Here is a 25,063-nt window from a genome sequence, read left to right on the forward strand (position 1 = left end):
TCAAATATGTTCCCAATGTCCACATGGAAGAAGGCTTTTTAGTGACAGACACATTATTGAATTTTCCCGTTGGTCTTTTTGGCGATATTATCCCCATATTCCACCCCGTGACAAATTCATGTCACAAATCATAGGAGCATTATCAGTAATGGGCCCCATCAAGTCTATTCCACCATTCGATCATGGCTGATCTATCTCTCCCTCCTAACTCCATTCTCCTGCCTTCTCCCCATAACCCGACACCCGTACTAATCAAGAATCTGCCAATCTCCACTTTAAAAATACCCAATGACTTGGCCTCCACAGCCATCTGTGGCAATGAATTCCACAGATTCACCACTCTGGCTAAAGACATTTCTCCTCAATATGTTTCTGAAGGAACGTCCTTGTTGTGCCCTGGACTCTCCCACTGGTGGAAACATCCTCTCCACATCCACTCTATCCAGGCCTTTCATTATTCAGCACATTTCAATGAGATTCCTCCCTCATCCTTCTAAACTCCAGCGAGTACAGGCCCAGTGCCGTCAAACGCTCATCATAGGTTAACACAATTATCCCTGGGATCATTCTCGTAAACCTCCTCTGGACCCCCCTCTCCACTGCAAGCACGTCCTTGCTCAGATATGGGGCCCAAAACTGCTCTAAGTACTCCAAATGTGGCATGACCAGTGCCCTATAAAGCCTCAGCAATGCATCACTGCCTTTTTATATTCTAGTCCTCTAGAAAAGAATGTTAACGTTGCATTTCCATTCTGATTCACTACCCTAGTGCCAGCTGAAGATTGGCAGCACTGTGTGAAAGAGACTCCGAAAACGGTATTTCCTTCAAACCTTCAAACATTTTACGGCTGATTTAATTATTTCTTGAATTGTAGCAATTATTTTAACAAATGAAATTTGGAAGCCAATTTGTTCCACATGTGGAACAGAATTCCTGGAAATCTTTTGTTTCGGAAGAATGAAGTGCACTCCAATCCTCTTAATAGTAAATGCAAGTGATGTGATTACCTGTTGTGACTTATATCATCATGGCAAGTGCAGAACACAATGTGCTGGAGTTACTCAGCAGGTCAGGCAGCATCTCTGGAGAACATGGATCGGTGATGTTTCGTTTCGAGACCCCTCTTCAGAAGGTGAGTGTGAACAAGGGTCTCAACCCGAAACCTCACCCATCCATGTTCTCCAGAGATGCTGCCTGAGCTGCTGAGTAACTCCAGCACTTGATGCCCCTTTGTGTATCAGCCGGCATCTGCAGTTCTTTGTTTCTACATAATATCACATCATTTAAGCCTCGATAACAAACTAGGTCTGAATAACACTGAACACATGTCTACTCAACTGTGAGTGCCCTTAATGTGGTTTGAAAATGAAAATATGGTTGGTTTAAAGTAAAAATGCACTGCAAATGGTTGTTTGGATTGAAGTGAAAATGCACTGCAAATGTTTGGGTTGAAGTAATTGGTGGAGAGGTGGAATAGGTGGAGAGGTGGGATATTGCGTCGGGAGACCAGCCCTCCTGTGTGAACATGGGACCCAACGGGTCCCACTTAGTCTAGTATCCTATAAATATATTATCCTACACTCCTGTATATCGGCGAGACTTGGAGATCGTTTCGCTGAACACCTTCGCTCAGTCTACCTGGACCTACCTGATCTACCTGCCAAACACCTCAACTACCCCTTCCAATTCCCACAACGGCCTTACTGTCCTGGGCCTCCTGCATTGTCGGAGTGAGGCCCAGCACAAATTGGAGGAACAGCACCTCATATTTCGCTTGGGCAGCTTACACCCCAGCGGTGTGAACATTGATCTGCAACCATGCATTACAAGCACTCTACTCTTAAATCTCAGCAGCTGTACACTGTACACTGGTGAGCGAGCAACAAAGGCTGTTCACTGTACCCTGTGTGCGCGTGGCAATGAACTACACTAAATGAAACCACAATAAGGCATAACTACCTAGAAGTTATACTTACGTACTCCTCAGCTGCTATGAAAAGCAGCGCTAACATTGGTCTGTGAACCCCCCCCCCTATCCCCCAGCTATCCACCTATCATTCATGCCAAGCTTTGTTCTGTCTCTTGCCCCCCCCCCCCCCCCAACTTCCCCCCAACCCCCTCCCACCTCCCTAGGGTTTCATACAGCATGCAAACAGGCCCTTCAGGCCAACTTCCCCCATGCCGACCGACATGTCCCATCTACACTACTCCCACCAACCTGCGTTTGGCCCATATCACTCCAAAGCTATCCTATCTGTGTACCTGTCTAAATGTTTCTTAAATGCTGTGATAGCGATTGCTTTAACTACCTCTTTTGGCAGCTAGTTCCAAACACCCACTACCCTTGGTGTAAAAATGTTGCCCCTCGGGTTCCTATCAAAACTTTTTCCCCCGCTCCTTAAATCTGTGTTCCCCGGTTTTCAATTCCCCAACTCTGGTTAAAAGTCTCTGTGCATTTACCCTATCCATTCCCCTCATGATCTTATATGCCTCTATAAGATCACCCTTCATCCTCCTGCGTTCTAAGGAATAATGTCCTAACCTGCTCAACCTCTCCCTATAACTTAGGCCCTCGAGTCCTGGCAACATCCTCGTAAATCTTCCCTGCACCCTTTCCAGCTTCCCCCCCCACAGGGCAGAGGGTGGTGAATCTGTGGAATTCTTTGCCACAGAACGTTGTGGAGGCCAAGTCAGTGTATATTTTTTAAAGCAGGGAGAGATAGATTCTTGATTAGTGCGGGTGTCAGGGGTTACTGGGATCAGGCAGGAGACTGTGCTTTAGTGGGAAAGATAGATCAGCCATGATTGCAAGGTGGAGTATACTTGAGTAAGAAGGAACTGCAGATGCTGGTTTAAACCGAAGATAGACACAAAAACGTTGGAGTAACTCAGCGGGACAGGCAGCATCTCTGGAGAGAAGGAATGGGTGACGTTTCAGGTCGAGACCCTTCTTCAATCTGTCACCTATTCCTTCTCTCCAGAGATGGTGCCTGTCCCGCTGAGTTACTCCAGCTTTTTTGTGTCTATTAGCAGCGTAGACTTGATGGGCCAAACGGCCTAATTCTGTTCCTATGACTTGTAAACCTATGAACACCCCCCTCCCCTCCGCCTTTGAAACGTCATCTATTTATGTTCTCTAGAGATGCTTCCTGACCCGCTGAGTTACTCCAGCACTTATTGACTTTTTTTCCCCAAGCCATACTCCTCCTTATTCCACTAACTCCCACTTGGCATTTCGACATATGAAGATGGAGAGATCCACTGGCAGAAGATTTACAGACACAGATTTATCACCAGGTTTTACTGTGAGTGACACCTCATTTTGTAAGCACACAATTACAGAATCACATTAATAGGGTCGTTCTCCAATATTGCATTCCTTATCAACACACACACACAGCAGGCTCAGTGTGATCAGCTGCAGGCTATGCAGGTGATTGGGAGGGCTAATTCATGCATTTTATTGTTTCCAATGGTCGACAACCTATAAAGGATCATTTAACTTGGAAAACTAACACAGGTCCACCACCGACTCTCCGACACCCTCGTTTCCAGAGCGTTGCCGTATTATCCATTTTGCCGGACCAACGGAGGTCACGGTGGAGGGGCCGAGATACTGGCCCACAAAGTTGGCTATGGGAACGGATCTGCCGGCTCTGGCTGGGCCTGAGTTCCAGAGCCCTGGTCGCAGAGGGCAGATTCCACCCGCCGATCGGTGTGGAAGTCCCAATGAGGTCAAGATTGGCTGCCTCACCCAGGGTAGATGCCACATTATCGGGGGGGGGGAACTTCTGGGAGGTGGTGGGGGGGGGGGGGGGGGGGGGGGGGGGGGGGGGGGGGGGGGGGGGATTGTCCCGGCATTTAGGGAGCCTGGACCACCAGCTGCCATAAAATCGGTGGGCGAACCCCGTAAAATTCTCAATTGGTTTGAAGTCGCCCGTGAACGCAACGAGAGAATCTGGCATCGCAATACTGGAGAACAATCCTGCTACAGTGTGGACACACTTAAAGCAAAGCCGAGGGTCAGCATTCATCGGGGGCCAGCGTGCTTGCTTACGCTGGGCCGATGAGTGCTGACTGGAACTGAAGGCTAGCGTTGGCACATTGCGCACATCTCCAGAATCACATGGTCAAACGGCGCCGCCGTGCCAACTGGTTGGTTGTGGGCGGAAGCTGCAAGCTATGAGACTAGCTCCGCTGCTCGCTAGACTCACACAGCTCGTACCTACCTGGACATGGAAGCACTGGGCGGCAGGGCGGAGGAATAAGGTTGTCTAAATCCACAGGATGGAATTGGGTAGACAGACTGACCTTGCCTGGGATCGAGGAGAAAAGGATCTATCAGCTAGCTGCTAGGCCTTACCGCCTTTACCTACGGGTTAGACAACTTATTGCCGCATGTGTCCATGCTGTAAGCATCGCTTTTCTTCCTGACAGCTTGCAAGAGAATGGGATGTAAAAAACGTTGAGAAATCGGTAGAAACGAGGAACTGCAGACGCTGGCTTACACCAAAGGAAAAACACAAAATGCTGGAGTAACTCGGTGGGGCAGGCAGCATCTCTGGAGAGATGGAGCGGGCGACATTTCGGGTCGAGACCCTTCTTCAGACTGAGTAAAGGCCTCACACCACAATTACAACACCCGAGGGCAGACTCGAATCAGCTTCTTTCTCTTTTGCCCTTCCCTTATTGAAGTCAACACACGTTTGATAGTTAATTCTCTGGGTCTATGATTCAAATTTCAGGTTATACTAAATCAGTGGGAATAAATAGAGAGTGGCATCTGACAATTCATTTCATAAGCAGCACAGATGTCATAACTGTCTTTATCCATCACGTGTGGCTTGGATCATTATTGTTTGACAAGTTACTCTCCAAACAGGACCTCAGAAATCAATTCAGCATGAAGCAACCAAGACTTCCCTGCACTGGTGAGTTCATTGTTCACAATCATAGGAGTAGAATTAGGACATTCGGCCCATCGAGTCTACTCCGCCATTCAACCATGGCTGATCTCTGCCTCCTAATCCCATTTTCCTGCATTCTCACCATAACCCATTGACACCCGTTCTAATCAAGAATTTGTCTATCTCTGCCTTAAAAAATATCCACTGACTTGGCCTCCCCAGCCCTCCGTGGCAATGAGTTCCACAGATTAACCACCCTCTGACTGAAGAAGTTCCTCCTCACCTCCTTTCTAAAAGAGCGGCCTTTAATTCTGAGGCTATGACCTCTGGTCCTTGACTCTCCCACCAGTGGAAACATCCTTTCCACATCCACTCCATCTACGCCTTTCATTATTCTGTTAGTTTCAATGGGGCAGCGAGGAACAGGAGAAAAGCTTGATTTCAATCAAAGATTGGACAGAAGCATAGTAGAGTGGGTTAACAAATGTCTGACTAGCAACAGCAAGAGGCAGCAGAGTAGCGTGTAAGCAGCCAGCCAGTTCCGGGGTTAAGTTTAGGAGTTGCTTGAGATGAACACGCAGTGTCCACGGGTACAACGAGGGATTTCTGGGACCGCTGGGCACCTTTAATTGTATCCTGGATCAGGATTGTAATATGGGACCATTGGGGCAAATAAAAAAGTTCTTTGTAACATTGTCGGTGCCCTTTAGGTGGTAACTCTTTGTATACCTAGGTATGCAAAACAAAGAATCTTCCGATTATATCCCATTACAAGAACAAGGGGTCACAGTTTAAGGATAGAGGGGGAAAGTCTTTTAGGACCGAGATAAGAAAAACATTTTTCACACAGAGTGGTGAATCTCTGGAATTCTCTGCCACAGAAGGTAGTTGAGGCCAGTTCATTGGCTATATTTAAGAGGGAGTTAGATGTGGTCCTTGTGGCTAAAGGGATCAGGTGGTATGGAGAGAAGGCAAGTACGGGATACTGAGTTGGATGATCAGCCATGATCATATTGAATGGCGGTGCAGGGTCGATGGGCCGAATGGCCTACTCCTGCACCTATTTTCTATGTTTCCATGTTTCTAAAATCCTCGCCGGTCACGGGGAGAGCGTACAAACTCCGTGCAGACAGCGCCCGTGGACATGATCAAACCCGGGTCTCTGGCGCTGTGAGGCAGCAACTCTACCGCAGCGCCACCGTGCTGCCCCGCTGTGCGCCTGGCGTTCATAATGCCGGGAGACATTCAACATGCAGGGGGAACAGAAGCTTTCCCGGCAGTATACCTGGAGCAAGAGCAAGCGAAGAGAGCGCCAGGAAAACACGGAAGCAAAATTTAAACGCGGAGAAAAACAAACAAACAGATTTTTCATCCCATTCTCTCAACGCCATATCCGACTTCACGGAAAATAGCCGGTGCTTAAAATTTCGACAACGGCTATGACAACTTAAAGCTCGGACTGCTTAATTTGCAGAGACAAGCAAAGTCTCCGAGATTCTTCAGATGAAAGGCTGATAATTGTGCCCGTGTTGTGATGAATTAGTAATGCTGCCGAGTCAGCACGTCATGGATTTAAAACAATAGAAAATGACAGCATCCACCACAAAATATCCATCTGGGCATAAACAGAGGCACCGCCGTTATTTTACGGAAGAAACAAGAGTGTTTGTTGATAATTGATTGGCACTGGTTCCGCAAAGACTGTGTCGGTGCGAAGATATTGTTTAAACAAGCGGCTCGAAAACCGCTGTTGCCTAGAGACAAGGAGGAAAAACCAGATGCTTACTGACATCATCATGACATAATCCATCCCATAAATTCTCTTGGGAGCAGAGATCTTGCCAAATAATAAGAATAATTAAGAATAAGGGGTTCGGCCATTTAGGATTGAGATGAGGAAAAACTTTTTTCACCCAGAGAGTTGTGAATCTGTGGAATTCTCTGCCACAGAAGGCAGTGGAGGTTTTCAAGAGAGAGAGTTATGCCACTGTCTCACTTAGGAAACCTGAACGGGAAACCCCTGGAGACTTTGCGCCCCACGCAAGGTTTCCGTGCAGTTCCTGGAGGGTTTTGGCAGCTTCACTACCTGCGTCCACTACCTGCAACCTCCGGCAACCACCTGCAACCTCCGGGAACCGCACGGAAACCTTGGGTGGGGCGCAAGGTCTCCAGAGGTTTCCGTTCAGGTTTCCTAAGTGGGACAGGGGCATTAGATTTAGCTCTTCGGGCTAACGGAATCAAGGGCTATGTGGAAAAAGCAGGGAAGGGGAGCTGATTTCGGATGATCTGCCATGATCATATCGAATGGTGGTGCTGGCTCAAGGGGCTGAATGGCCTACTCTTGCACCTATTTTCTATGTTTCTAAATACATCAGCGAATAAAATTTATGCTAGATTTACCTTAGAAATGCTATTTCTATATTTCACTCAAGTCTTCTTAAACTTATTTAAGTAACACAAACACAAAGCCCACGCCCTTTCCGATTATATCCCATTACAAGAACAAGGGGTCACAGTTTAAGGATAAAGGGGAAAGTCTTTTAGGATCGAGATGAGAAAAACATTTTTCACACAGAGAGTGGTGAATCTCTGGAATTCTCTGCCACAGAAGGTAGTTGAGGCCAGTTCATTGGCTATATTTAAGAGGGAGTTAGATGTGTCCCTTGTGGCTAAAGGGATCAGGGGGGGTATGGAGAGAAGGCAAGTACGGGATACTGAGTTGGATGATCAGCCATGATCATATTGAATGGCGGTGTAGGCTCGAAGGGCCGAATGGCCTACTCCTGCACCTAATTTCTATGTTTCTATTAGTTTAGTTTAGATTGGAGATACAGGGTGGAATCAGGCCCTTCGGCCCAACGAGTCTGTGCCGACCAGCGATCCCCGCAGACTAACACTATCCTACACACGCTAGGGACACTATAGATTTATACCAAGCCAATTCGGCTACTAGCCTGTACATCTTTGGAGTTATTGGTGTTCATGGGCATTGTCAGGAACAACATTGTAGTGACAGTGGAGCCTCAGTTCCGAACTCTTTGAACAAAGTTATCTTTCTCAAAAACTTGTAGGAAGGAACTGCAGATGCCGGTTTACACTGAAGATGGACACAACATGCTGGAGTAACTCAGCAGGCCAGGCAACATCTCTGGAGAAAAGGAATAGGTGATGTTTCGGGTCGAGACCCTTCTTCAGAATGGCTTGCCAAAATCTCTCAACAATCTCCCTATCAACAAAATCCTTCTAGAACTCTCCAGGCTTTGTCTTGCCCCTCCCCCTTTCCATCGTTGTACCCCCCCCTCCCCCCCACCCCCAACCACACTACAATTAGTCTGAAGAAGGGCCCCAGCCCAAACCATCACCCATCCTTGTTCTCCAGAGATGCTGCCTGACCCACTGAGTTATTCCAGCACTGTCTATCGGTTTTTGTAAGCCGGAATCTGCAGTTCATGTTCATAAGTTAAAGGAGCAGAATTAGGCCATTTGGCCCATCAAATTTACTCTGCCATTCAATCATGGCTGATCTATCCCTCCCTCTCAACCCCATCCTCCTGCCTTCTCCCCATAACCCCTAACACCTGAAATAATCAAGAATCTACCTATGTCTGCCTTAAAAAGATCCATTGACCTGGCCTCCACAGTCCACTGTGGCAATGAATTCCACAGATTCACCACCCACTGGCTAAATAAATTCCTTCTCATCTCCTTTGAAATTCCTTGTTTGAGTATAGAAGCTGGGATGTAATGTTAAAATTGTACAAGGCATTGGTGAGACCAAAACTGGAGTATGGTGTACAATTTTGGTCACCCAATTATAGGAAGGATGTCAACAAAATAGAGAGAGTACAGAGGAGATTTACTAGAATGGTGCCTGGGTTTCAACAACTAAGTTACAGAGATAGGTTGAATAAGTTAGGTCTTTATTCTCTGGAGCGCAGAAGGTTAAGGGGGGACTTGATAGAGGTCTTTAAAATTATGAGAGGGATAGACAGAGTTGATGTGGACAAGCTTTTCCCTTTGAGAATAGGGAAGATTCAAACAAGAGGACATGACTTCAGAATTAAGGGACAGAAGTTTAGGGGTAATATGAGGGGGAACTTCTTTACTCAGAGAGTGGTAGCGGTGTGGAATGAGCTTCCAGTGGAAGTGGTGGAGGCAGGTTCATTGGTATCATTTAAAAATAAATTGGATATGCATATGGATGAGAAGGGAATGGAGGGTTATGGTATGAGTGCAGGCAGGTGGGACTAAGGGGAAAAAAAATTTGTTCGGCACGGACTTGTAGGGCCGAGATGGCCTGTTTCCGTGCTGTAATTGTTATATGGTTATATGGTTTCTCCTCTTCTCCCAATGTCAATGGCTCTTTTAACAATGACATTATTGCATTAGAAGAAGGACACCCTATTAATGTTGGTGGTCCTGTTATCATCATCATGACCTTTGCAAAGTCCTGAGTGAGATCATGTAGTTTTGGAATGTAGTCAGCTGTGGACCTGAGGAATGCATTCTAGGAAAGCCCTCAATCCCAGAATCCTAGCATTATTCCCACTCGACCTTCCGCTGAATCTGCCAGGGAAATCCTTTATGAAGGGGTGGTCTTAGGGTCAGTACTGATGTCTGAAAGAATCTGAAATGGAAGCTACCGCTGAAGAGGTAATTGATCGGGACAGGCAGCAGGAATGGGTGGTGTTTTGTGTCAAGACCCTTCATCAGGCTTTACACTGAAGAACGGGTCCCGACCCGAAACGTCACCCATTCCTTCTCACCAGAGATGCTGCCTGTCCCGCTGAGTTACTCCAGCTTTCCGTGTCCATAGAAACATAGAAAATAGGTGCAGGAGTAGGCCATTCGGCTCTTCGAACCTGCATCGCCATTCAATATGATCATGGCTGATCATCCAACTCAGTATCCTGTTCCTGCCTTCTCTCCATACCCCCTGATCCCTTTAGCCACAAGGGCCACATCTAACTCCCTCTGAAATATAGCCAATGAACTGGCCTCAACTACATTCTGTGGCAGAGAATTCCACAGATTCACCACTCTCTGTGTGAAAAATGTTTTCCTCATCTCGGTCCTAAACGATTTCCCCCTTATCCTTAAACTGTGACCCCTTGTTCTGGTCTTCCCCAACATCGGGAACAATCTTCCTGCTTCTAGCCTGTCCAACCCCTTAAGAATTTTGTACGTTTCTATAAGATCCCCCCTCAATCTTCTAAATTCTAGCGAGTACAAGCCGAGTCTATCCAGGCTTTCTTGATATGAAAGTCCTGACATCCCAGGAATCAGTCTGGTGAACCTTCTCTGTACTCCCTCTATTTTCCGTTTAAACCAGCATCTGCAGTTCCTTCCTACACAAGAGTTCCTGAAGGCTGGAGACAAATGGCGCTGCTTTGTATCGGGGAGCAGATGGGTGAAAGACCAGGCGGTTCACGTTCCACGGACGACCTTCCCATCTGGATCTCTGGTGCTTCACTTACCATCCCATTGCCGGCGTGATTTGTCCCACGCTCGCAGGAGACATGGAATAGAATGCAGCCAGATCTGGGCCCTGAGGAGACCGATGCAAACCTGCGCAAAAATAAAATTGACAATTACAAACCTTCCATAGAACTAGTGCATTTCGGCATTTCAACCTTGTACACAGTTCTCATCTTTGTCAAACGCCTTTCAGAAAATGATTGAGGAGAATAAAGAATTCTTCCAGGCTCATACAGCGAGGCGTCGCTCTGCCAATTCACACAAAACAGCTCCAAAGCTAAGTGTCTGAAGAGCGGTTTTGTTTATTTTGTGTTTTGCAATCTTGCAGGCTCCTTCATTGTCAAAACAAGACGGTACGACAGAAACTCGCTGGAGTTTAGAAGGATGAGGGGGAACCTCATTGAAACTTACCGAATAGGAAAAGGCCTTGGATATGGAGTGGATGTGGAGAGGATGTTTCCACTAGTGGGAGAGTCTCGGACCTGAAGTCACAGCCTCAAGAATATAAGGAGGTTCTTTTAGAAAGGAGATGAGGAGGAATTTCTTTAGTCAGAGTGTGTGGTGAATCTGTGGAATTCATTGCCACAGACAGCTGCCAATGGAAATTTTTAAGGGAGAGATTGACAGAATCTTAATTAGTACAGTGTCAGGGAGTAGACGGAGAAGGCAGGAGAATGAGGTCGAGAGGGAAAGATAGATCAACCATGATTGAATGGCGGAGTAGACTTGATGGGCCAAATAGCCTAATTCTGCTCTAAGATCGTAAAAACCTATGATAGTCAGTATGGATTCAGTGGGGCCGAAGGGCCTCTTTCCATGCTGTCTCATCCAATTAAGCATCATTGCTACATGTACTGGGGAACTCAGAAATGCCCGTGTACATAATCTGCGTAGCATTAGCCTGCAGAATATTGAATTGTTATCGGACTTGTAAGCTTCTGTATATTTCAACTTGTGGTTAGTCTTTTAATGGAAGCACAGTAAACCCTCGTTGTTACGGAGCTCTTAATAATGGGTTTTGGTTATCGCGGAGGAAATCTGTTGTAACTAAAATTTATCATCTACAAGAGGTAAATGAAATTACAGTAAGTTCATTAAAAACAAAAATGATTTACAATGTTTAGTATAGTTTCGTTTAATGTCACGTGTACAACGAAGGGCCACTCCCTCTTCTCCCCTCTCCCATCGGGCAAGTGGTACAGAAGTGTGAAAGGTGCCTCAGGGAGGCCATCAGCATTCACAAAGACTCCTCACACCCTTGTAATGGACTGTTCGAACTACTTCCTTCCGGCAGACGTTACAAGGCCTTCTACGCCCGCACCTCCAGACTCAGGAACAGCTTCATTCCCAGAGCTATAGCGGCTCTGAACCGGCCCTGCTGAGTGCCCCCCACCCCCACTGGACTGTCTCCCTCGGATGGTCACATCGCACAGACACATCTGCACTTTAGTCTGTTTTGACTATTTTACTGTTGTAATGTTCTTTGTACAAACCATGTTCTCGGGGGATCTAAACCTAAATTTTAGTAGTTACTTAAGCTATGATGTCGGATGGAAGCTGCATACCCAAATCTCATTGCACTTATGTGCAATGACAATAAAATATATTATTATTATTATTATTAAAACGCACACCTACAGATTCAGGGACAGTTTCTTCCCAGCTGTTATCAGGGAACTGAACCATCCTACCAACAACTAGAGAACAGTCTTGACCAACTATCTACCTCTTTGGAGATCTTCGGACTATCTTTGATCGGACTTTTCTGGACTTTATCTTGCACCAGACATTATTCCCCTTTATCATGTGGACAACTCTGTTATAATCACGCATTGTCTTTCTGCTGACTGGTTAGCGCGCGACAAAAGCTTTTCACTGTACCTCGGTACACGTGACAATAAACTAACCTGAACCAAAGTAAACTAAACTCCACCAGCTGCACCACCTCCATGCTGCCTCGAGTCCCTGGACAGTTATTGAGACGTTTGTGTTTTTCATTCCTACCACATCCCAAAGCGGGAGCAACGAAGTCGAGCCCTGTTCCCTCTTCAGTTTAGTTGAGAGCAGGGGCGGAAAACGCGGGGGGGGCCAGAGGGGACACGTCCTCCCCATGTTTTGAGAGGTGGGGGATATCCCTCCCAAGTTTTTGTGATCCCGATTTTAAAATCTCCGCTTTTAGCACTGGATTGAGCCTCCGAAACCTCACATGTGTGTGTGTGTGTGAGTGTGCGCATGCGCGCGTGGCCGCCAAAAAATTGTGTCACCCGTCCCCTCCATGTTTTGATAGCGAGTTCCGCTATTGATTGAGAGATACAGCGTGGAAACAGGCCTTTCGGCCCACTGAGTCCGCACCGACCAGCGATCCCCGCACGTTAACACTGTACCTTGGGACATGTGACAACAAACGAAGCTCAAAACATAAATGTTTCTCAAAGATTAGCCGTCCACCATGTTCTCAAAGATTAGCGTGCAGAACGCACTGTGGGTTCAGTTTCACTTGTTTCGTAGTTCTTTGCTGTGGTTTTCTTGGAAGCCAATGTTAACTTCTGGTACTGCATTTCTGTGACGTGCAGGGACATTAACTCTTATCGTTCTATAATTCACACCTGGTTCTCAAATGTACAAAGCCCGATCTAACCTTTACACAAAGCCATACCTGACCTGTGGAGAAGAGCTGAAGACGTGTGCGGGGGCACTCAAGGATGTCTACCAGTGACGCGTCTGGTAGAGTTGCTGCCTCACAGCTCCACAGACCCGGGTTCATAAGTTCATTTGCCGAAAAAGCAGAATTAGGCCATTCGGCCCACGTGTCTTCTCCACCATTCTATGGCTGATCTATCTTTCCGTCTCAATCACATTCTCCTGCCTTCTCCCCGTAACCTTTGACACCCGTACTAATCAAGAATCTATTCATCTCCGCTTTAAAAATACTCAATGACTTTTGGCCTCCACAGCCGACTGTGGAAATCAGTCCCACAGAATCATCACCTTCTGATGAAAAAAATTCCTCCTCACCTCCTTTCTAAAGGCACATCCTTGTATTCTGAGGTTGTGCCCTCTGGTCCTAGACTCTCCCACTAGTGGAAACATCCTCTCCACATCCAGGCCTACCCAGGCTTTTCACTGTTAGGTAAGTTTCAATGAGGTGTCCCCTCATCCTTCTAAACTCCAGCGAGTACAGGCCCAGTGCCGCCAAACGCTCATCAAACGTTCACCCACTCATCCCCGGGATTATTCTCGTAAACTGACTCCCGCCTTGTCTCACACATCCTCTGCAATGAGGTTGTCTGGGAGGTTGATGTTGATGAACCCCTGCCTCAGAAGTGAGCTGAACTCATTTCAATCTGGGTTTGGCCACAACACGTTAGCAGCAGATGCCACCTTACTGGTTCTCTAGTCTACTCTGGACCATCTGGACACCAGGAACGCATACATCAGGCTGCTGTTCATCAAATACAACTTGGCGTTCAACGCTATTCCCTCCAAAGTCCAAACCCATTACCAAGCTCAAAGACCCAGGCCTCTATCCCTCCCTTTCCAACTGCATCTGTGACTCTCATCAGCAGACCTCAGTCAGTGTGGATCAGTAACAACATTGCTGATCATCCACACAGCATCTGGCATACAGTGCTGCCTTACAGCGCTGGAGACCCGGGTACGATCCTGACTACGGGTGCTGTCTGCACCGTGTTTGAACGCTCTCCCCGTGACCTGCATAGTTTTTCACCGGGTGCTCCAGTTTCCTCCCACATTATAAAACATACAGGTTTGCAGGTTAATTGGCCTCAGTAAAATTGTAATTTCTCCCTGGTGTAGGATAGTGCTAATGTACGGGGTGATCGCTGGTTGGTGCGGACTCAATGGGTCGAAGGGCCTGTTTCTGTGCTGTATCTCTAAAGTCCAAAGTTCATGGTAGTGCAAGTGGTGGCCAGTGGTGGCCATTGTTGAGTCTTTTACCCAGGATAAGGGAATTGAGAACCAGAGGATACAGGTTTAAGTTGATGGGGGAAAGATTCCATAGGAACCTGAGGGGCAACATTTTCTTACACAATGTGTGGTAGGGGTGGGCAAGTTGGGCCAAGGAGCCTGCTTCCACGCAGTAATGCCCCTGTCCCACTTAGGAAACCTGAACGGAAACCTCTGGAGACTTTGCGCCCCACCCAAGGTTTCCGTGCGGTTCCCGGAGGTTTTTGTCAGTCTCCCTACCTGCTTCCACTACCTGCAACCTCCGGCAACCACCTGCAACCTCTGGGAATTGCACCGAAACCTTGGGTGGGGCGCAAAGTCTCCAGAGGTTTCCGTTCAGGTTTCCTAAGTGGGACTGGGGCATAAGACTCCATGATTCTATTTGGAACGAGCTGCCGGAGGAGGTAGTTGAGGCACGCTTAAGAGACATTGAGACAGGTACATGGATAGGACAGGTTTGGAGGGATATGGGCCAATTGCAGGCAGGTGGGACGAGTGGAGATGGGGTACGTTGGTGGGTGTAGGCAAGTGGGGCCGAGGGGGCTGTTTCCACACTGTATCACTCTATGACTCCATGACTAAATGTTCTCAGCAGCAGCTGCGTGTTATACTATGCAGCCAACACGTGGTTTTATAGAAATGAGTGAAAGTGAATTGAGACTCTAGAGTGTCGTGTGCAATGTGAATTTACCTTGGGCAATAAAGATGTCTGTAAATGTTGTCGAGGGACAGGGGGAAAGCTTTACTTTGATAGGATCCTTTATTGGGCAATACTGCATCATGCCACTGTAGCAGAATGTAGATGGGGCACGAGACTACCATTCAGCTTCACTGGCCTTTCGAGGGGGGCTTTAAATAAATAAATAAATAGTAGAAACATAGAAACATAGAAAATAGGTGCAGGAGTAGGCCATTCGGCCCTTCGAGCCTGCACCGCCATTCAATATGATCATGGCTGATCATCCAACTCAGTATCCTGTACCGTCCTTCTCTCCAAACCCCCTGATCCCTTTAGCTACAAGGGCCACATCTAACTCCCTCTTAAATATAGCCAATGAACTGGCCTCAACTGCCTTCTGTGTCAGAGAGTTCCAGAGATTCACCACTCTCTGTGTGAAAAATGTTTTTCTCATCTCGGTCCTAAAGGATTTCCCCTTTATCCTTAAACTGTGACCCCTTGTCCTGGACTCCCCCAACATCGGGAACAATCTTCCTGCATCTAGCCTGTCCAACCCCTTAAGAATTTTGTAAGTTTCTGTAAGATCCTCCCTCAATCTCCTAAATTCCAGCGAGTACAAGCCGAGTCTATCCAGTCTTTCTTCATGTGAAAGTCCTGACATCCCAATCCATTTGTTGAAGCTGTAGTGGGAATTTTGACTAACAAATTTCCTGCATGTAAACAGTCGGCACCGAAGGTAATAGCAAACAGAATGGTCTGTCCCAATATGAATGTTTTTGATCGACTTGAGATGCAACACCTTTGAAAATGTAGTCTTAAAATTTGTCATTCGCATTTGACGGCACTGGGCCTGTACTCGCTGGAGTTTAGAAGGACGAGGAGGGGGTGGGACCTCAATGAAACTTACCGAATAGTGAAAGGCCTGGATAGTGGATGTGGAGAGGGTGTTTCCACTAATCGGAGAATCTAGGACGAGAGGTCGTAGCCTCAGAATAAATGATGTACCATTAGAAAGGAGATGAGGAGGTGAATCTGTGGAATTCTGTTGCTGCCTTACAGCGACAGAGGCCCGAGTTCGATCCTGACTTCCGGTGCTGTTTGCATGGAGTTTGTACGTTCTCCCCGGGACCGTGTGGGTTTTCTCCGGGATCTCCTGTTTCCTCCCACACTCCAAAGAGGTGCAGGTTGGTAGGTTAATTGCCTTGGTATAAGTGTAAATTGTCCCTAGTGTGCATAGGGTAGTGTTAGTGTGCGGGGATCGCCGGTCGGTGTGAACTTAGTGGGCCGAAGGGCCTGTTTCCGCGCTGTATCTCTAATCTAAACTAAACTAAGATCTAACCACAAGGTTTTCAAACATGATGACACAACCTCTTTATACAGCACAGGCTCCAAAGTTTACTCTCACTTTGACCTGACTTGACATTTAGATATGACTCACACGGCAAAGATCACTTTGGCCTTTCTCTGTTATTTCATGGTTAAATCTCTGACACAAGTGGTGGTCACGGTGGTGCAGCGGTAGAGTTGCTGCCTTGCAGCGAGCGCAGCGCTGGAGACCCGGGTTCGATCCCGATTACGGGCGCCGTCTGTACGGAGTTTGTACGTTCTCCCCGTGACCTGCGTGGGGTTTTCTCCGCGATCTTCGGTCTCTTCCCACATTCCAAAGACGTACAGGTTTGTAGGTTAATTGGCTTGGTAAACGTAAAAATTGTCCTGAGTGGGTGTAGGATAGTGTTAATTCACTGGAGTTTAGAAGGATGAGGGGGGATCTTCTAGAAACATATAAAATTATAAAAGGACTGGACAAGTTAGATGCAGGAAAAATGTTCCCAATGTTGGGTGAGTCCAGAACCAGGGGCCACAGTCTTAGAATAAAGGGGAGGTCATTTAAGACTGAGGTGAGAAAAAGCTTTTTCACCCAGAGAGTTGTGAATTTATGGAATTCCCTGCCACAGAGGGCGGTGGAGGCCAAGTCACTGGATGGATTTAAGAGAGAGTTAGAAAGAGCTCTAGGGGCTAGTGGAGTCAAGGGATATGGGGAGAAGGCAGGCACGGGTTATTGATAGGGGACGATCAGCCATGATCACAATGAATGGCGGTGCTGGCTCGAAGGGCCAAATGGCCTCCTCCTGCACCTATTTTCTATGTTTCTATGTTTCTAATGTGCGGGGATCGCTGGTTGGCGCGGACCCGGTGGGCCGAAGGGCCTGTTTCTGTGCTGTGTCTCTAAATTAAACTAAACTAAACTAAGTAGACCACAGATATACTTGGGGTTAGTTAACGTATATGTATTCACCGTGTTTGGGAAGGGAAAGGTTAAACCACTGTCTCACACCCCCTGTGCAGTGAGTTCATACACAATATTGCTGGCATTTATATTTGTCAGGGTTTGTTTGGAAGAACATGTCCCTGAATAAGTTTTTCCATGGCATTTTCACTGTGTGACGACCACAAAGGGCAGCAGGGTGGCACGGAGGTAGAGATGCCGGTCTACAGTGCCAGGGACCCAGGTTCGATCCTGACTACGGGTGCTGTCTGTATGGAGTTTGTTCATTCTCCTTGTGGCTGCGTGGGTTTTCTCCGGGTGCTCTGGTTCCCTCCCACACTCTAAAGAAGATGTACGGGTTTGTAGGTTAATAGGCTTCGGTTAAACAAAAAATTGTCCCCAGTGTGTACGATAGTGCTGGGGTAAGGGGTGATCGCTGGTTGGCACAGACTCGTTGGGCCAAAGGGCCTGTTTCCCTGCTGTATCTCTGAAGTCTAACGTCTAAAGTAAAGATTTAAGAGAGAGTTAGATAGAGCTCTAGGGTCTAGTGGAGTCAAGGGATATGGGGAGAAGGCAGGCACGGGTTATTGATAGGAGACGATCAGCCATGATCACAATGAATGGCGGTGCTGGCTCGAAGGGCCGAATGTTTGACCATTGGGTCAACCATTTTCTACTCCAACTTTTACATATTTTCCAAAAGAAATGAGCTGAAATCCTATAAATGTCCTAGTTTGAAAGTTGAAGATGAATCATCTGATTGAGATGAATTGACTTTAGTGTTTGTTAGGAAGTATCCTTGTGGCCACAGGGGTTTGCCAGCACATTATGCAAAGTGCTGACTCACTGGGTGCTCCAGAGAGTTCACTTAAATGAGGTGTAAAGGGACGGTGTTGGGGATTTTTTTTTTGTTCAGCAAGTACTGGGAGAAAATGTCACTGGTTGGCCTCAGCTCTCCTTGGAAGTGCTGACAGGATGTGTTTACGTGGTTCAATCGAATGCTTGCTTCAACAGCAAAAAAAATTCAATCTTAAGAGTCATGGAGTCATATTGCGGGGAAATAGGCCATTGGGCCCAACTTGGCCGTGCCCACCAATATGCCCCATCTACACTGGGGCCTACCTGCCCACAGCCCTCCAAGCCTATTCTTTCCAAGTGTTTTTTAAACGTTGTAGGTCTTTGTAGCGTGGGAGGAAACCGGAGCTCCTGGAGAAAGCCCACGCAGGTTACGTGGAGAACGTACCAACTCCGTACAGGCAGTGGTCGGTATCGAACCCTCGTCAGATGGAAACAATTCTCTGACAAAATGGCTGGATGAGTTTGCAAAGGACACATTGTGGGAATAGGTCATTGGAAATGAAGCAGGCAGCTCTTCTTGAAGCCAGCATAAAAGACTCGTTTCACTGTCCTCCTGATTCATTTTACTGATTGGCTGCCTCCTCGTCACCTTCCCCTCATCCAACAATGATCCATTCCACATTTCCTTCTGCTTTGATCTGTCATTTTCACACCTTACCCTTCCGTATTTCTACTCTCCCTCTCCCCTGACTCTCAGTCTGAAGAAGGGTCTCGAGCCAAAATGGCGCCCATGCCTTCTCTCCAGAGATGCTCCAGCAGTGTGTGCCCATTCTTTCGTTGGCTAAAAGGACTTTTGTTTTATTCAGGAAGCTTGACAGCTTGTCTACTGCCCTTCCAGTGAACGCACTTCCATTTAGTAAAGTTGCTGAACGCCACTGCGGAGTTTTGTCAGAGTCATTCATGTTACCAGGCAGCAGTTCATTCAACACCAGCAGATCTAAGGTAACCTCTAGCAACCCTCTGCCCCTTCCCCTTTCTCCCCAACACTCCATTTCTCTACCCCCCTCCCCCCTCCCCCCAACCTGTGTTCACCTATCACCTGCCAAACTTTTTCCCCGCCCCTCCTCTCCTTCAGTTCTCTTTCCTCCAGCCTCTATAGTCAGTGTGACAAAGGGTCCCGGCCTGAAACATCACAAAATGCTCCATGCAGTAACTCAGTGAGACAGGCAGTATCTCTGGAGAGAAGGAATGGGTGGGTGACGTTTCAGGTCAAGACCCTTCCTCAGTTTCTCGAAAGATGCTGCCTGTCCCGCTGAGTTACTCCAGCATTATGTGCCTATCTTTGATGTAAACCAGCATCTGCAGTACCTTCCTACACTTTTCCAGGGATGCTGCCTGACCCACTGAGTTACTCCATCACTTCTGCCTTTTTTTTTTTGTAAACCAGCATCTGCAGTTCCTTTCGAAACCGGCACTGATATCCTGGAAATTATTGGCACAAAAAATGGCAATCAGTAGTGCTAACCCGTGTCTCTGGCGCTGTAAGGCAGTATCTCTACCAATATGCAATAGACAATAGGTGCAGGAGTAGGCCATTCAGCCTTTTGGGCCTGCATCGCCATTCACTGTGATCATGGCTGATCTTCCACATTCAGTACCCCGTTCCTGCCTTCTCACCATATCCCCTGATTCCGCTATCTCCAAGAGCTCTATCTAACTCTCTTGAAAGCATCCAGAGAGTTGGCCTCCATTGCCTTCTGAGGCAGAGAATGCCACACTCACAACTCTGGGTGAAAATGTTTTTCCTCATCTCCGTTCTAAATGGCCTACCCCTTATTCTTAAACAGTGGCCCCTGATTCTGGACTCCCCCAACATCGGGAACATGTTTCCTGCCTCTGGCGTGTCCAACCCCTTAATAATCTTATATGGTTCAATAAGATCCCCTCACATCTTTCTAAATTCCAGAGTGTACAAGCCCAGCTGCTTCATTCTTTCTTCATATGACAGTCCCGCCTTCCCGGGAATAACCTCGTGAACCTACGCTGCACTCCCTCAATAGCACGAATGTCCTTCCTCAAATTTGGAGACCAAAACTGCACAAAATACGCCAGGTGTGATCTCACTATGGCCCTGTTCAACTGCAGAAGGACCTCTTTGCTCCTATCCTCAACTCCTCTTGTTATGAAGGCCAGCATGCCATTGGCTTTCTTCACTGCCTGCTGGACCTGCATGCTTACTCCATCCACCCCAACAAAATGCTGGGTATAAATCAGCAGGAAGCAGCATCTGAGCAGAAAGAAAAATCATTGACATTGCAGATTACCGATCTCATGCCAGTTCCATTTTGATATCAAGAGTCAAGAGTGTTTTATTGTCACATGTCCCAGATAGAACAATGAAATTCTTACTTGCTGCACCACAACAGAATATGTAAACATAGTACACTGCAAAACAATGTAATAAAACAAGAGAGAAAAAAGTTGCATGTGTGTGTGTATACACACTCACAAATACAGGAAGGTGGACACAAAATGCTGGAGTAACTCAGCGGGACAGGCAGCAACTCTGGGGAGAAGGAATGGGTGACGTTTTGGGTCGATACTTTTCTTCAGACTGGGTGTCGACCCAAAACGTCGCCCATTCCTTCTCTCCAGAGATGCCCTGCCTCACCCACAGAGTTACTCCAGAATTTTGTGTCTGCTTTTGATTTCAACCAGCATCTGCAGTTCATTCTTACACATACTCACAAATATACATATACATATAGATCATATATATATATATATATATATATGTATGTAGTTCAGAGCGTATTTGAGGATGTAGTGTTTAATAGCCGAACGGCTGCAGGGAAGAAGCTGTTACTGAAGCTGGTTCAGGAATATGTGGTCTTACCTGTTTTCTGGTTCATTTCAGATGAAAGGTGTGGCGAGTGTGGGTTGGAGGGAAAGTGCTCGTTGCTGTAGGAGATGAGGGGGGTGAGGGGATGGACTGCATGGGGAGGCTGCACCACTGGAACCTTGTTCGACTGCAAGACAAAAAAAAATACAAGCTTAACAACTTCAGACCCTTTTCCCTGGGACGAAGAAAACAAAAGATTTCTTATTTCGTGTTTAGTTTTTAGAGATACAGTGCAGAAACATAGAAACATTGAAAATGCAGGAGTAGGTCATTCGGCCCTTCGAGCCTGCACCGCCATTCAATATGATCATGGCTGATCATCCAACTTAGTATCCTCAGGGACGACAGATGGCACAATGGGCTAAGTGTTCGGCTGGCGACCGGAAGGTAGCTGGTTCGAATCCCACTTGGAGTGCATACTGTCGTTGTGTCCTTGGGGCAAGACACTTCACCCACCTTTGCCTGTGTGTAAATGTAATGCAATTATGTGAAGCACTTTGGGGTCAATGCAAGTTGACTAAAAATGTGCTATATAAATAAGATTATTATTATTATTATTATCCTGTACCTGCCTTCTCTCCATACCCCCTGATCCCTTTAGCCACAAGGGCCACATCTAACTCCAACTCCCTCTTAAATATAGCCAATGAACTGGCCTCAACTACCTTCTGTGGCAGAGAATTCCACAGATTCACCACTCTCTGTGTGAAAAATGTTTTTCTCATCTCGGTCCTAAAAGATTTCCCCCTTATCCTTAAACTGTGACCCCTTGTTCTGGACTTCCCCAACATCGGGAACAATCTTGATGCATCTAGCCTGTCCAACCCCTTAAGAATTTTGTACGTTTCTATAAGATCCCCCCTCAATCTACTAAATTCTAGCGAGTACAAGCCGAGTCTATCCAGACTTTCTTCATATGAAAATCCTGACATCCCAGGAATCAGTCTGGTGAACCTTCTCTGTACTCCCTCTATGGCAAGAATGTCTTTCCTCAGATTAGGAGACCACAACTGTATGCAATACTCCAGGTGTGGTCTCACCAAGACCCTGTACAACTGCAGTAGAACCTCCCTGCTCCTATACTCAAATCCTTTTGCTATGAATGCTAACATACCATTTGCTTTCTTCACTGCCTGCTGCACCTGCATGCCTACTTTCATGACACCCAGGTCTCGTTGCATCTCCCCTTTTCCTAATCGGCCACCATCCAGTTGATAGTCTACTTTCCTGTTTTTGCCACCAAAGTGGATAACCTCACATTTATCCAGATTATACTGCACTATTATACTTGTACTAGGGACAATCTGAAGAAGGGTCTCGACCACAAACGTTCTCTCCAGAGATGCTGCCTGTCCCGCTGAGTTACTCCAGCTTTTTGCGACTATCTAAGGGACAATTTTACATTTAGACCAAGCCAATGAACCTACAAGCCCGTACGTCTTTGGTGTGTGGGAGTAAACCGAAGACCTCAGAGAAAACCCACGCAGGTCACTGTGAGAAAGTACAAACTCTGCGCAGTCAGCACCCGTAGTCAGGATTGAACCCGGGTCTCTGGGGCTGTAAGGCAGCAACTCTATCCGCTACACCACAGTGCCACCCCACCTACAGTATATCCTTCTCCTACCCACCCTAACAAAATGCTGGGTATATATCAGCAAGGAGGCAGCATCTGAGGAGAAAGAAAAATCGTAGACTTTGTAGATTACCGATCTCATGCCAGTTCCATTTTGATATGTTGGATCTAACACTCCAATGGTATGGTGACCCTCATCGGCATTAGAAAGACGTACTCTCCAAAGACGTATCGGTTTGTATGGCTTTGGTAAAATTGTATGTCAGATAGTGCTAGCGTATGGGGTGATCGCTGGTCGGTGTGGACTCCTCTGTATTAAGTAGTACATGCTTTACTGGTTATGTAGAGACTTCATTCCATTGACTTGAATGGAACGGAATTTTGAATTCAGTGTAAAATAAATTCATAGTCACAGAGCATGAAAACTGGCCCTTCATCCCAACTTGCCCACAGCGACCAACATGACTCACCTACACTAGTCCCATCTGCCTGCGTTTGGCCCATATCCCTCTAAACCTGTCCTATCCATGTACCTGTCTAACTGTTTCTTAAACATTGCAATAGTCCCAGCTTTAACTACCTCATCCGGCAGCTCGTTCCATACACCCACCACCATATGTGTGAAAAAGTCACCCCTCAGATTCCTATTAAATCTTTTCCCCTTCACCTTAAACCTATGTCCTCAGGTTCTCGAATCCCCTACTCTGGGCAAGAGACTCTGTGCGTCTACCCGATCTATTCCTCTACTGATTTTTCTACATCTCTATAAGATTAGTCCACATCCTCCTGTGCTCCAAGGAATAAAGTTCCAGCCTGCTCAAGATCTGCCGACAGCTCAGACCCCCAAGTCCTGGCAACATCCTGGTAACTCATTTCTTTTTATCCTTTCCAATTTGAAAGCGTACAAGATGAAGGGTGCAATACTCCAAGAAGATTTGAATACATGTACAGATGACATAAATGAATTATATGGGGGCCTGCTATTATGTACAGGTCCATTTATCCTTTCTAAGGTCAGATACACTTGTTATTGCTTATATTCTCTTGACTTGAGAAAAATGAGAAATTATTTTATTGAACCGTACAAAATCGTTATGAGGCTTGGCTGGACAAAGGCACAAATAATGTTTCATGAACTGTTTTACATTGCAAAACGTCTGAAGAAGGGCCCCGACCTCAAACATCTCCCATCCTTGTTCCCCAGAGATGCTGCCTGATCTGCTCCGTTACAAAAATGTACAAAAGTTAAAAAGGATTCTGTATCTTATTTGTTTTTGGCTGTGATCCCTCAAGTGGTTTCTGAAATATAACTTCCAGCCACATCTAATGAAATGGCACAATGGAAATAGCACTCGTTAGGAAGATCTTTGAGTCCATCTGCAGTTCCTCCTGTCTTTACTTTCTTACAGATCATTACCTTTTGTATTCTAATGAAGGTCAATTTTGTTATTAATTCCATTAACCTTCTAATTATTTGAGCTCATGATCCGCTTAAGCCCCTGTCCCACTTAGGAAACCTGAACGGAAACCTCTGGAGACTTTGCACCCCACCCAAGGTTTCCGTGCGGTTCCCGGAGGTTGCAGGTGGTTGCAGGTAGTGGAAGCAGGTAGGGAGACTGACAAAAACCTCCGGGAGCCTCTGGGAACCGCACGGAAACCTTGAATGGGACAGGGGCATTACATTCTTCTTCTGAAAAGGAAGCTTGCTGAGATACAGGCGATGGCACGGTGGCGCAGCGGTAGAGTTGCTGCCTCACAGCGCTAGAGACCCGGGGTTCGATCCTGACTACGAGTGCTGTCTGTACGTAGATTGTACTTTCGCTGGGTGACCTGCGTGGGTTTTCTCCGGGATCTCCGGTTTCCTCCCGCACTCCGAAAACGTAAGTTTTTTTCCTGCTGAATTGGCTTGGTATAAAGGTAATTTCTCCCTCGTGTTAGAAACATAGAAAATAGGTGCAAGAGTAGGCCATTCGGCCCTTCGAGCCTGCACCGCCATTCAATATGATCATGGCTGATCATCCAACTCAGTATCCCGTACCTGCCTTCTCTCCATACCCCCTGATCCCTTTAGCCACAAGGGCCACATCTAACTCCCTCTTAAATATAGCCAATGAACTGGCATCAACTACCCTCTGTGGCAGAGAATTTGTGGGGATCGCTGGTTGGAACACAATCGATGGGCTGAAGGGCCTGTTCCCGCGCTGTATCTCGAAACTAAAGTAGACTGCAGGGAATATCGAGGTGTCTAGCACCCTGTGCTTGTCTCTGCTTCCAACGTCTGACTACGGACAATAACTGCACATGGGCTGGTTGATGGAGCAAAACCATAATGACTTTCACGTTCCAGTGGGATTGAGCTGGGGCTTTGAGGTTCAGTACGTCAGACTGGTTGGATGTGGGTTTGCGGCTGCAGTTTCATTGCATGCGGGGCTCCCACTCTCGGCATTCCTACTGTGGGAAAGTCAGAGGAGCAGGAGGATTGTGTTTTCGCCC

General features: G+C 46.8%; 1 protein-coding gene across 11 annotated transcripts in view; it reads right to left on the reverse strand.

Annotated features, from left to right (window-relative positions):
• The window catches only part of tcf7 (transcription factor 7), a 202,824-nt gene that overhangs the window by 40,358 nt on the left and 137,403 nt on the right, over positions 1 to 25,063 (reverse strand). For 9 of the 11 annotated variants that reach the window (XR_008724268.1, XM_055643247.1, XM_055643248.1 and 6 more), the window contains 3 exons: positions 20,992 to 21,124; positions 10,386 to 10,476; positions 4,231 to 4,317 (listed from right to left, as the gene is read on the reverse strand). Coding sequence is in view for 10 of the 11 variants with exons in the window: in XM_055643247.1 (XP_055499222.1) it covers positions 4,231 to 4,317; positions 10,386 to 10,476; positions 20,992 to 21,124 (311 nt within the window). In the remaining variant the exon portion in view is untranslated. The remainder of the gene's footprint in view (positions 1 to 4,230; positions 4,318 to 10,385; positions 10,477 to 20,991; positions 21,125 to 25,063) is intronic. The other 2 variants (XM_055643251.1, XM_055643254.1) reach the window with 1 other exon arrangement.

The sequence above is a fragment of the Leucoraja erinacea genome, chromosome 11 (genome assembly GCF_028641065.1).
Source record: "Leucoraja erinacea ecotype New England chromosome 11, Leri_hhj_1, whole genome shotgun sequence".
NCBI classification, from domain to species: domain Eukaryota; kingdom Metazoa; phylum Chordata; class Chondrichthyes; order Rajiformes; family Rajidae; genus Leucoraja; species Leucoraja erinaceus.